Source organism: Malus sylvestris, chromosome 13 (genome assembly GCF_916048215.2).
Source record: "Malus sylvestris chromosome 13, drMalSylv7.2, whole genome shotgun sequence".
NCBI classification, from domain to species: Eukaryota; Viridiplantae; Streptophyta; class Magnoliopsida; order Rosales; family Rosaceae; genus Malus; species Malus sylvestris.
The window spans coordinates 16202971-16215540 of NC_062272.1; the positions used below are offsets into that span (position 1 = coordinate 16202971).

A 12570-nucleotide genomic window follows, 5' to 3' on the forward strand; every position below is an offset into this window, starting at 1 on the left:
TGGCAGGAAGTTTGGGCAATTTTCAAGGCTTCGTAACTCAATCGTTTCTTAACCAAATTTGACCCATAATATATCAAAATGAAGATAGGAAAGTGTAGAATAAGATTATACATATTTCGAAGCCTAATGGTTGCTGGAGATTGCTGGAAAATAGCCTCAAAGTTGACTGGTTCAAGTGAAAACTTGAAAACTCATCGAAAACTAGGTAAACTTTAAACGTTCATAACTTCTTCAATACTCAACGAAATCAAGTGATTCAAAAACGAAAATCATAATTCTCAACTAGACAAAGAGAATGGTACCTTTATCGACGGCTAACTCGCCATGTTTTGGCCGGAAAACGGCTCATTTTAATTTTTGACCTAATCTTTAAAGCATATGTGAGTCTTCTCTCATACACTAAAATAAAATTTGTAGTCATTGCATAAGTTTTTATTTATGGAACTTTTTAATTCTAACCTACTTTAAAAAAAATTATGTATTTGATCTTTATTGATTCAACTAGTCTATATTTTGTTATATGAAAATCACTTTCTCTAGTGTTTAATCTTGCAATTTTGAGTGTTTGCCCAAGTGGGAGAAATAATGTATTATGGGCTTCACTCTCATCAATTTTGCATGCTTTTAATGGTCATAGTTTTGGTGGATAAAACGTACATTATCATACTTGTTTATATTTTATTTGTTATATATGCATCTAATCTTGCAGGAAATTCAAGAATGGTTAGTGAGTATATTTTGCTCAAAAGTGTTTTGCTTATTAATTCTTGTTTGTTGTTCAAGAAATTGGACTTGTGATTTATATGTTATTGATGAATAATTAATCTGCTCAAAAGTGTTTTCTTATTCAGTACAACTATAAATCAATGTATAATGAAGCATGGAATTGACAAGATTGTATATATTTCATCTGCTCAAAAGTGTTGAAGCTATATATGTTTGCCCTTGTATTTTATGTTTTAGCTATGCAAACCTAATATAATTAGTTTCTGTCCAAAGAAGATTATGGAATTATATACTTTTGCTGCAATAAGAAAACATTTAGTTAAAGTTTTCTATTTCTGTCAAATGTTAGATGTGTGGATGCAAATTTCTTCCTCCTTGATCTTGGACAAGATTGCACCTACAAAACAATTTACACCTTAGGTCAAGGCCAAGAGCCTCACACACCCACGATGAATGGGGGGGCTTTGGCATAAGAACCTCTGATACCAAAATTAGAATTTAGAGAGAAAGTTTTTGAGAATTTTGGAGAATTTTAGCTAGAGAATGACCACCCTCTTTTGGAGAAGAGAATAGGGCTTTTATAGGGGAGTGTGGCCGGTCCCCTTTGGAGAAAAGGTGGCCGGCCTTTAAGTGTTTTTTGGGGTGTTATTTGGTGATTCAATTAGCAATTAATATATTAATTGGCTGATTATCATAATAAAAGAAATGTTTTGGGAGGTTTTGGGAGGTTATGTAATGATAACTTAATTAATTAGATAAAAGAAGGCAAGAAAGAGGTAAATATATATGGAATGAGGTAGGTTTTGGGAATTACCTTATAAGAGGGATTTGATGAGATGGTTTTTGAATTGTTACCTTTTTGGGCACTTTTGACTTGGCTGAGAGATGACTGTCCGCTGCTCGCGCATAGGAATCCCGTTGTACCTCAAGGGTATTTTTGTCCTCTTTTGTCCAAAAATCCACGTGTTGCCTTGTGATTATTTTTGGCTCCACAAGATGAACAAAACTGACCAAATGATTTTGTATAGTTTTTCAATCGCAAGAGTCATTTCCCTACAAATATCTAGCATAAATATGTTGAGCTCACAAATTTTATGTTCTAGATCCCATGACTAACGTTTTGCTAATGGGAGCATTTGAAAGGTATTTGTTTCATTTTGTAGACATTTACAATTTTTTATACTCCCTTAATCAGTGGGAGTAATAATATCTATATATAATTTTGTCTCTATTAATCAGTGGGAGTAAGAGATTACATTTTGTGTTAAAAATTTGAAGTGTTAGTAGCTGATACTTTAAGAGTAAATTTTGTATAAATTTTGTTCATAAGTTTTAATAAGAGGTCCTGATTTTGTAAACAGTATGTCGTATTTTACTTATTCTCTTATTATATTCTAAATTGACAGAAAAGTTGGATTTTGTTACCAACCTTGTTGAGTTCTTTTGTGAACTACTTTTGTAGTGAAATATATTTTCATATTTTCAGTTCAACTATTGTGAGCTAATGTTTTGACTATTAGCTCTTGATATCATGACTTTGTTTGTAACATAGTGCTTTGAGTTAAGTGTGCATGTAATCAGGGAGTGCAAGGAACTGTCCAATGTGTGCCTTGTTTTCCTTTGTTCTGCATTTAGTCTCGAAGTGACAAGTTACTTGAAAGGTATGATTACATACTTTAGTGGGCTCAAGTGATCACCATATATATTTATCTCATTGAGGTATTCTCATTGACATTCAAGTGGGAGAATGTAAAATCATGAATGGCAATGAATTATGCTCATAATAATTGAGGGAATAGTTGACTTGGCAATCAAGTTAATGAAATCTCTAGGACTCTTGGTGCTTTAAGGAAATAAACATATTAGGGTCCTAATTACATGCAATCAATTATGGACCTTTATTAAGTAAATACAAGGAATAAGAGTCATGAAGGGACTCTAATTGATTAGATATGATTTGGGTTGATATCATTTCCGATAATAGGGAGGAATTGGTTGAAACCCTAGCTATATAACCAAGGAGCAGTCCTTGCTTCCATACCAACTGAAACTCACGAAAACTACAAGTCTATTTCGATAGTAAAGTTCATTGAGAGGTACTGGAAGTAGAAGACTACTTCTACTTTGTTGCAAGGATCAATGGCTTCATCTTCATAACCATGTGTTCCGTATTCTACATATAAGTTTAATATAATTAGTCAACCTCTATTTTATATTGATTTGATTTATTCGTGATCCTAATGTCTTGTTGTTGTGATTTCAGAATATATCTTATAGTCATCCCACACCCTTGGTTAAGGGCAATCTGCCTTGACAACATGCCAATCGGTTCCATTTCTGTGACCCCGTTCTCGGGCAATAATCGGTGCAGAGGTGAACTTGGATACGTTTTGGGGTCCAAGTACTGGGGCAAGGGAATTGCGACCCAGGCTGTGAAATTGGTGGCTGATGCTATATTCAAAGAGTGGCCACATTTGGATAGACTTGAAGCTCTTGTTGACGTGGACAATGCGGGATCACAATTCACGAATGATGCTTGAGAAGGTAGGGTTTCAGAGAGAAGGTGTGTTGAGAAAGTATTTTATCTTGAAGGAAAGAAGTAGGGACATGGTGATTTTGCAGTCTTCTTTCTACAGATTGGCAAACTTGATGTATTTGTACCCAATAAAAGTAATAAGACAAATAATGCAAGTAATGTTCTATCTGATATATATTACTGAAATGTTTGTAATATTTGATATATCATGGCTTTGGTGCAACAATACAACCTTTGTGTAGGACTGGCTATTGCCTTCCGATTTCTCACTCAGCCCTTACTCTATTACATATAACACACACACAGAGACACACATATAGTAAGGTTCCTTATCACTAGCAGTATATATGCCACGCTCGTATTGATTGCACATACACTACTATGTTGTGTAACACGCACAAAAGTGCATGGATGGATTACAGTACAACATATAATTTTAGGAGAAACTATTATTAAATACATTAGATTGATTTCATGCATATAATTTTAAGTATTCATCCATGCGTGTATATTTCACTTCTGAGTAAAGCTTTGAAGCTTCTTCTACTCCTTCTCCCTCGATTTCAAAGTTTGTCAGATTGCCTTCATAGAAAATGTGGTAAAAATGCCCCACTCCTACCTGGCCTGCATAGTCCATACCTGAAGTATAATATTTCAGATTGAGATCAAAATCAAACTAGATAAGATGTGTAACTCTCTAATGCTGACTAACCACAAGTAGCTATATATAAATGTTGATTGATCCCCGTAGCGACATATTAACATCCTATAAGGTTAAAGCTTATGTTTGATTTTAAACAATGGATTTTGTACATCACACAATCCGAGAGTTAAAATCTGAATTCTTAGCACTAATTGGTGTCAGTTAATCCGTAATTGATCGACAAGGAGTTGATTGATCGACAGGATTAACCACATGTATATAAATGCAGTTAACTGGGGGTAACCTAGAGCCATTAATTTACTAATGAATATATGTTAGTAATTTTCTTGAACACAACTGATTTCAAATGATTAAATACCTTTCATAGAAGCAAGAAAGTCTTGTTTAGAAATGGTGATCTTTTCTAGTTTCTTTCCGAGAAGGTTCTCCCACATCTCGACCAATTGCTTCTGCGAGAGTACGTTTTCAGGTGGACGAAGGTACAATGTTTTGTTCAATGTTCGTGGATCATCTATCGTCTTGATCGTGTATGTTGCGATGTCCTCTTCATCCATAAGAGTGACTGCACAAAACATGAAGATCATCAACAAAAACGATTAGTTCTCCACGCGTCGTTTAAATTAAACCAAACAAATATAGTAATTAATATAGAAAAGAAACATGTGTGTACCTTTAGAGTTACCATCTCCATAAATAAGCACCTTCTCCCTTGGAGGAAGGACAGTCCCCATCTGCGAAAGGTTACCCGCAAAATAACCCCCAAAAGCAGCACCACATACATAAGTGAAGGGGATTTTAGCATCTTGTATTGCCTTTCTCACTACCATTTTCTCATCAAATGTGACTCTTCCTGGTTCAAGTGCATGTCCCATACGTGCTGGGTCTAGACCGAACTCTGATGGCAAGAAACGCTGCACAGAAAATCAAGGGAAGGGGAAGAGAAAAGTACATAATTCAACACCCCTACAATAACAATATGATTTCTTTTCTATTACAAGTGATATTTTACACTTTCGATACTAAGGGGAAGATGTTGATCCCAACGTAGTGAGTTGAAGAGGGAGATCCTAGTCACCAGGGCAACCCACCATTTGCATTATCAATATGGTTTATGATATTAGAGAAATGCTAAGGAGACTCTCTGCCAACTCATGTTTTTTGACACAGTATTTTATAATGTTGGCACAAGATTGTGCCAAAACATGAGGTGGCGGAGAATACCTAGAGAGTGCCACTTTTTGAAAAACTCTTCTTAACATTTCTCATTATAATAAACAAAGAGTAACACCATATATCGTATGGGAAGAGATCCTCTCCGGATCTATCCCACCCAATCCATTCATCCGGACCCTTGACATTTGATCCATCGGCTACAAACAGGGAGGCCCTTCAAAAGTTATAATAATTTTAGTCATTTGATCAAATTTTAAGGGTCCGAATTAATGGAATTGGTGGCTTTGATAGGAGAGATCCGGAAAGAATCTCTTCCCATATCATATAATCACTAATGAATAATAAATAACCGGCTACATGATATTGATCTTTTGCCCAATTTCACCTAACACCAAAATGCTCATTAAAAGCCTATTCTTAATGAAAATAAATGGGTTCTCTTTAGACCTGATAATTTCTTACACAATCCGTTATCACGATATGTAAACGATACAAAAATAATGAGTTTCAGGTCAACACGATAAATAATTGGGTCGTTATCGAGTCACATGATAACGACTAATAACGAGCCCTTAACTAGTTTACACGAGGGTGACATGTGAGTAACCCGTTTGACACGTTAAGAAAAAAATTATTTTGATGATTGTTTTTAAACTACTAAAAAAAACTTATATATGTATGTATTATTGTAATATTATTCTATATAAATTTTAAAAAAATTAAATTTTATTTATTTATTTATTTTTATAGTATACTATAAGAAAATAGTGAGATTAAAAAAATTACAATACACATTAAAAATAAAATTATCAAGTAATTTAAAAATACAAAACACAATAAAAAAATTTATAATAATTAATTTACAATTGCGAAAAAATGTGAAAAAAAATATGCAAATGCTCGTGAATAGTATTTTTAAGGGAGTCCAAAATAAATTAAATTCATTATCATTAATGTACAAATCTAAAAATGTGAAAGGAAAATTTTTTTTTTTAATGTTTTGATTTATGTGACAATGTGGTATGCATATACTAATTTATTATTATGTTTTCCATTTTTTGGATCAAATTATGTTTTCATTTTCATTATTTATTGATATAAAATATATTTTCTTTAACAGGTCCAGTCATATTACCTAATAATATTAATGAGTCGATTTCGTGTAGGTCATATTACCCGTTTACTTTAACGAGTGTTACACGATACGACTCATTAAGATATCAAGTATGTCACAAAAATAACACGAACACGGAAAATACAACACAATTGTTAGATCTAGTTCTCCTCATTAAGGAATGACCTTTATTAAAGGGAAAGAACATGGGTGTAGCCATGCACCCTTTTTACTTCTCACATACTTTTCTAATTTTTGGCCATCGAATTGGATGAATTGAAGAATATTAGATGATAGAATTTAACAAGAAGTATGTAAGAAGTAAAAAATGATATGTGCGGATAACACACCCCAAGAACATAAAGCTGTTGACCTAAAATTGTGAATTTCTTCGTTCACCATTCATGTTGAACACAGAACACAACTTATGTGATTTACTCTAGACTTGTAACTCCTGCATGCTGTGTGACTTGTGCAATGAAACATCCAATCAAATCCTACTGTTTTAAATCCAAACTTTTGGTGCGGTGATTTTTTTCATATATATTTGTGTTCGTTCTGAACTTTTATTTGTTAATTTCAAAACTATGAGGTCATATATCGTAGTTACCATGTCATTTGATAATTAAAGGGGTAAATCGTCAAATAGTTGTCGGAAAATAGCCTCAAAGTTGACTGGTCCGAGTGAAAACTTGAAAACTCGCTGGAAACTGGGTAAACTTTAAACGTTCATAACTTCTTCAATACTTAACAAAATCAAGTGATTCAAAAACGAAAATCATACTTCTCGACAAGACAAAGAGAAAGGTACTTTTTTGACGGCTAACTCGCCGTGGTTTGGCCGGAAAACCGCTCGAAAGTAGTTGTCTTGGTCTCGAGTTAGCCATTTTCCGGCCAAACCAAGACGATTTAGCCATCTAAAAATGTTCCATTCTCTTCATCTCGTTGAGAAGTATGATTTTCATTTTTGAATCACTTGATTTTGTTGAGTATTGAAGAAGTTATAAACGTTTAAAGTTTACCCAGTTTCCGGCGAGTTTTCAAGTTTTCATTCAGACCAGTCAACTTTGAAGCTATTTTCTGGCCATCTCCGGCAACAATTGGGCTTTAAAATAGGTATAATCTTATTCTACACTTTCCAATCTTCATTTTGATATATTATGGGTCGAATTTGGTTAAGTAACGATTGAGTTACGAAGCTTTGAAAATTGCCCAAACTTCCTGCCAAGGGCTCCGGGACACTTAACGGAGTTTTTAACGAAAGGACCAAAATGATGGATGGTGGACAATCTCAGGGACCACTTTTATCGATTTGGAATCGCAGGGACCAAAGTGATGAGTTATGCAAATCTCAGGGACTATTTTGGCGATTTACCCTAATTAAAGTTGCACTGTTCTTTTTTATACAAAGTGGAGAAATAAATACTACTAAGCCAGTAACTAATTGATGACTGAAGATGGAAATAATATACACATACCTTAACATTTCCGGCTTCCTTGATAGCTTGAACAAGCTTGAGCTGCAACAAAATGTTGTGACTCCTAAAATGCACCCCGGACATGGTACAAATGACAACATCGACAAGCTTGACAGCACGAACAAGGCTTTGGAGATCAGAAAAGGAGCCCTCCACAAGGTGAGCCCCTTGCTTTTTGAAGGACAAGAGCATCTGCAGCTTCTCAATATCAAGGCCAATCTCTGGCCTTTGAAGGACATAGGTTGGATGACCTAGGGCTAGGCTTGCCTTAACAATCCTTCGTCCCACGTACCCAGTACAACCTACCACAAGAACCTTGCTCTTTCCCATGTCTACCAAATGTTATTGGGATGCTTCTTTTTGCCTCTTGCTTTGTTTGTTTGTCATGAAGGCAAGACTAGCTCTATATATAATAGTAGTCGAGAACCCCTGCAGGTATACTGTTCCATTTCCTTCCTGCATACAATAGTTGACATGCAAGCTAGCCTAGACTTTTACTCTGTTGTAAAAGTCACTCCATATCATTTCATTAGTTGGTGGGGATCTGGCAAGCCTGAAAATATTGACAAAAATACAAACCTAATTTCAAACTGGGTAAACCAAAGCAATATATAAATCCTATAATTGATTAAGAATTGTAAGTGGTTGTGTTATCTATATATAAAGGCAGAGTCCCAGTTTGGTGAAGCATTCCAAAATGCCAAGAATATCCCTATGTTTCCTTCACAGGATTATTGAAAATTTTGCACGTTAATTGTAGTGGTTTGATTGTGATTTTTGTTCTCTGCAGGTTTTTCTTCCCTTATCTTATCAAAGAAATCATTTCATAGGTTAGGCTTTCATTTTTTTTATTTTTCTTCACAGGACTTTTAAGGACATCCTCAAGTCAAAGTGATGGAATCAAAGTCTTCAGGTTTGGATGTTTTTTTTAGACTCTCTGGGGGTTGGCAGATAAGGGGTTGCTTGCATTGAAACCTCGCCGCCTGGCTTCTCCTTTCTTATGAAATTTTATCCCTTTCCTACGGCCAGTTCGTGAAGGCCGTTTTCAAATTGAGGTTTTATATATTCTGTCTCTTAAGATTTGATTCTTTCTATTTTGGCTTATTTTTGTCTGATTTCTCAAACAATTTGGCTAATGAAGAGTTTATGGATATACAATGGGACAATATTATTTTCTCTCTGTTTTATGTGTTTATTTAGTTTTACTGTAGTTTTCATCTATGCCTTGAGTTTTGGCTTCTCTATCTTTTTATCTTTTGTAGCGTTGCAGGTCAATGGCGAGAATTATGCAAGTATGCGACATCATTTTAATTTCATGTGAAAAATCTTCTCTTATAATTATGTTTGAGTGATTGAATGTGCATATGTGAGCTCTTAGGTTGGGTTCCGTATTTATTGTTGAAGAAAACAGGAAGTGAGGAACTCAATAACCCTACCACGATTATGTATGAAATAAATTGGATCTATTAAAAACTCATATTTTGGGTGTGTTGTTAGGAAAAAACGCCTAAACTCTGAATTTGTATAGAACAGATTCATTATAGAATATATTAATTGTATGTGTTATTGCTTTTAGTACTGAAATTGACTTCTTTGCCCTCCTACTAGTCATAGCTTTGCTAATAAATTGAGAACAATGTCTGATTTAGTTTTTTCCTTTTTTTTTTTTTTTTTTTTTGTCGAAATGTCTTATTTAATTTAACTCTTTTCATTTGATAATTCCCTTACCCTTGGTTTGAGATATAAAGTATTTCATTTCAGTCATCAAGTCACCATTTAACTACTATTCTGTTGATTTTTGTCTGTAGGTACACAAAAATATGCAGATTTTGCTTTCAAATTGAGAGGCGTAAGGACAATCTTTGTTCATAGAAAAAAAAAGTTGGACAGAGTAGGCATGGGTATGGGAACATGATTGGTTGTTATATTGCTTTGGGACGTTTTGATATTTTAGAGATTAATGAGTTTGTGGAGATTTTGCTTTTCACGTCTTGCTTTGTATTTGAACTTAAGCACTATAACTGAACTTACTTTAAAATTATAGGACTTCAAAACGCGACTACGGTTAGGATTAGAGAGGGCCAAATATATATGTCGAGAAACTAGGCATTGCAAGTATATAAATTCCAATTGTATTATTGCTAAATCATATATATCAAATGTAGTTAGGAATTAAATTAAGTACAAACTACATGGGGATGGAAAAAGTTATATATAAGGGAGAGCCTAAAAATACTTGAAGAATCAAATACTGCACAAATTTGTGATAAGTTGATGAGTAAAGATGATTGCCTTTTGTCAAGCAGGTTTTGACTTTTCTACATTCTTTTATATAGTTTTTTCTTTTTTTCTTCCTATTTTGTCAGATTAGAGAGATAGGGGCGCTGATAAAAAATAAGTATTTTTGCATTTTGCTGCACATGATGATGTTGATGATATACAATGTTTAATGACTGAACCATATTCCCTATACTACAGCGAAAAATGAAGCATAATTATACAATAGCTACACACAAAACATTGAAAGTATACACGCGTGCAGTAAGAATGAATGGTAAAAATGCCATGTTCCTTTTAACATTGCGAATTACCGAACTTTCTGGACGGAGTATAAATACGAATGCTCTTGGTGGCCTTCATTTAATTTCTTACTAATATCATCTCAATGTTTTGGAACTTTTGACGCCCCTCCCACCAAACATATAATTTTTAGGGGCACGCAGCGTCCATAATTATAAAAATGCCTCTCGCATGCGAGTTAGCGCGTGCGGAGAGGCTAGTAAATCATAAAACCTCCAGGTTTCAATGGACCGTAATATTCAACGTATTATAGTTTGGTGTTTCTTAAATTTTTAAGGTGTGTATTCAATTTCTATTTTAAAGGATTTAAAAGGAAAGGATTTACATGGAGTTTAAAAAACTAAGGGCATTTAATCTGAATTTTAAAAGATTTGATCAAAATCCAATTAGAACTTTAAGGGAGTTTATAAAAGTTTTTAGGAATTTGAATATATTCTATCATGATTTTAAAAAAATTATAAAAATTAAGATGTGCAGCAGTCCTAATGATTTAGGAATATGTTTGTGTAAATCCTATTATATGTTGGGATATGCTTGTGTGATTCTATCATATCATAACCTTAGATATTATTGTAATCCTATCGGACTAAAAATTTACATTCGCTACTACTATAAATAAAAGAACAATGATGTAAGAAAAATACACCTTAAAATGTAAACTCTCTCCTCTCTCTTGTCGCTGCACCTCCACTCTCTCTATATGCCCTTTAGTTTTTCAGTTAAATAGGTCAACTACAAATTCAAAAGCTCAATTGTGTCAACTACAAATTCAAAAGCTCAATTGTTTTTTACCAATTAGGTTCTCCTAAAATCCCTGTTTGATATTTTCAACGACCATGATGCATGAACCCCTACATTTATATTTACCTTCTTATATATATATATATATATATATATATATATATATATATATATATATATATATATATATATATATATATATTGTATATTTCATATATTTGTCAATATATATATGTTCATGCATAACGCAATTATAAATTTGCTATGTAGAATTTGTGAGTCAAAGAAACAAAAGAAAATAGAAGCAATTTTGGGTTTTTTCAAATGCTAGAATTGAAAGAAAAAAAATCTAGGAAATTTGTGTCGAAGCTGCGGCTCGAAGCTGTGCCAAGCCACGCTGGCTGGCTTGCAGCCCAGCCGCGTTGCTGCTCTCTAAACTATTGCTACACACGAGACGACTAGGGCCGATGTAATACCCCGTATTTAAAAAAAATATTATTACATATTATATGTGTGTGTGTGTGGATAATTATTATTTCACGTAATGATTTTATTAAATTTATTTTATGCAAGAACCTACTTTTGATATGTAAAATAGTTTCATTGTAAAATCCTTTTTGCTACAAATTATTTCAAAAACTAGCTAGTAGTATTTCATGTTCATATGTAATTAGAGATATTTTTAGTTTGAATTGGAGAAGGTGATTATGATGAGTTTGGCTTTATTGTTCTCACAAAGGCTAAGTGATGTTTTGGGCAACCATTAGAGAATAAAGATGAGGAGTTAGTCACTACTCTAGATAGGTTGAGGTGGAGAGTTTGTAACATTAGGAGTTAATGATTTGGTGATTACTCACCACTCTAAATGTGAAGTTCGCAAGTTTGTATTCATTAGGAATCTAAGAGTTAAATGTTTGGTGAGGATTGATCCCCCAAATTATTTGGACGTGGCCTTTGGATGCAAGGAACATCTTGCATATTATTCCTTAGTTCATGATTAGCTTCACATTTGTTATTTTGTCATTGGACCACATTTCATTGTGATGATTACGCTAACATTTGGTGTGTTTTCATTGGAACACATTTCATGGTAATAATTAGCACAACACTTGCTTTCTTTCCATTGGCACACTTGTGGAGATTCTTTGGACAAGAAGATGTCATGCAATTTACATAAAGGAATGAGGAAAGAAACAACGGAAGGACATAGAGAAAAGAAGAAGAGGAAAAGATAGAGAAAAGAAGAAGAAGAAAAGGGAGAGGAAAGAGGAAGAAGAAAAGAGAGAGGAAGAAGAAGAAGAAAAGAAAGAAAAAAAACAACTCCAACAAAAAGTCATTCTTCCCTTCATATTACCTTCCTATTTTCTTTTACATGTTCTTAGGGCTTAAAGTCATCTTTCATTGTATTTGTAAGTCTACCACATATAGTGAAATACAATGAAAACACAACCCTAGTGGATGTAGCCAAATTGGTGAACCACTTAAATCTTGTGTTGTTTACATTTTGAGATCATTTTCCATGAGAAGCACTTCCACCAAACCATAGAAAATATCCATT

The 12570-nt window shown here is 33.7% G+C and overlaps 1 protein-coding gene, 1 long non-coding RNA gene and 1 pseudogene across 3 annotated transcripts; 2 read left to right on the top strand and 1 right to left on the bottom strand.

Annotated features, from left to right (window-relative positions):
- Positions 1 to 1834: 1834 nt before the first annotated feature.
- Positions 1835 to 3504, top strand: LOC126595288 (uncharacterized; annotated as a pseudogene).
- LOC126596308 (isoflavone reductase homolog) lies at positions 3413 to 8097 on the bottom strand. Of its 2 annotated transcripts, none has more exons than XM_050262855.1 (4): positions 7692 to 8097; positions 4597 to 4837; positions 4285 to 4488; positions 3413 to 3886 (listed from the first exon to the last, which is right to left on the bottom strand). In XM_050262855.1, the coding sequence occupies exons 1-4, from the start codon at positions 8019 to 8021 to the stop codon at positions 3735 to 3737; spliced, it is 927 nt and encodes a 308-aa protein (XP_050118812.1). In that variant the 5' UTR covers positions 8022 to 8097; the 3' UTR covers positions 3413 to 3734. The 2 variants fall into 2 exon arrangements, with proteins under 2 accessions (XP_050118812.1, XP_050118811.1); XM_050262854.1 differs by having other exon boundaries at positions 3413 to 3901; positions 7692 to 8089.
- Positions 8098 to 8616: 519 nt separating this feature from the next.
- On the top strand, positions 8617 to 9993 carry LOC126596313 (uncharacterized). The gene is made up of 2 exons (XR_007613943.1): positions 8617 to 8746; positions 9500 to 9993. It is a non-coding gene; the product is annotated as an uncharacterized LOC126596313 (long non-coding RNA).
- Positions 9994 to 12570: the final 2577 nt, after the last annotated feature.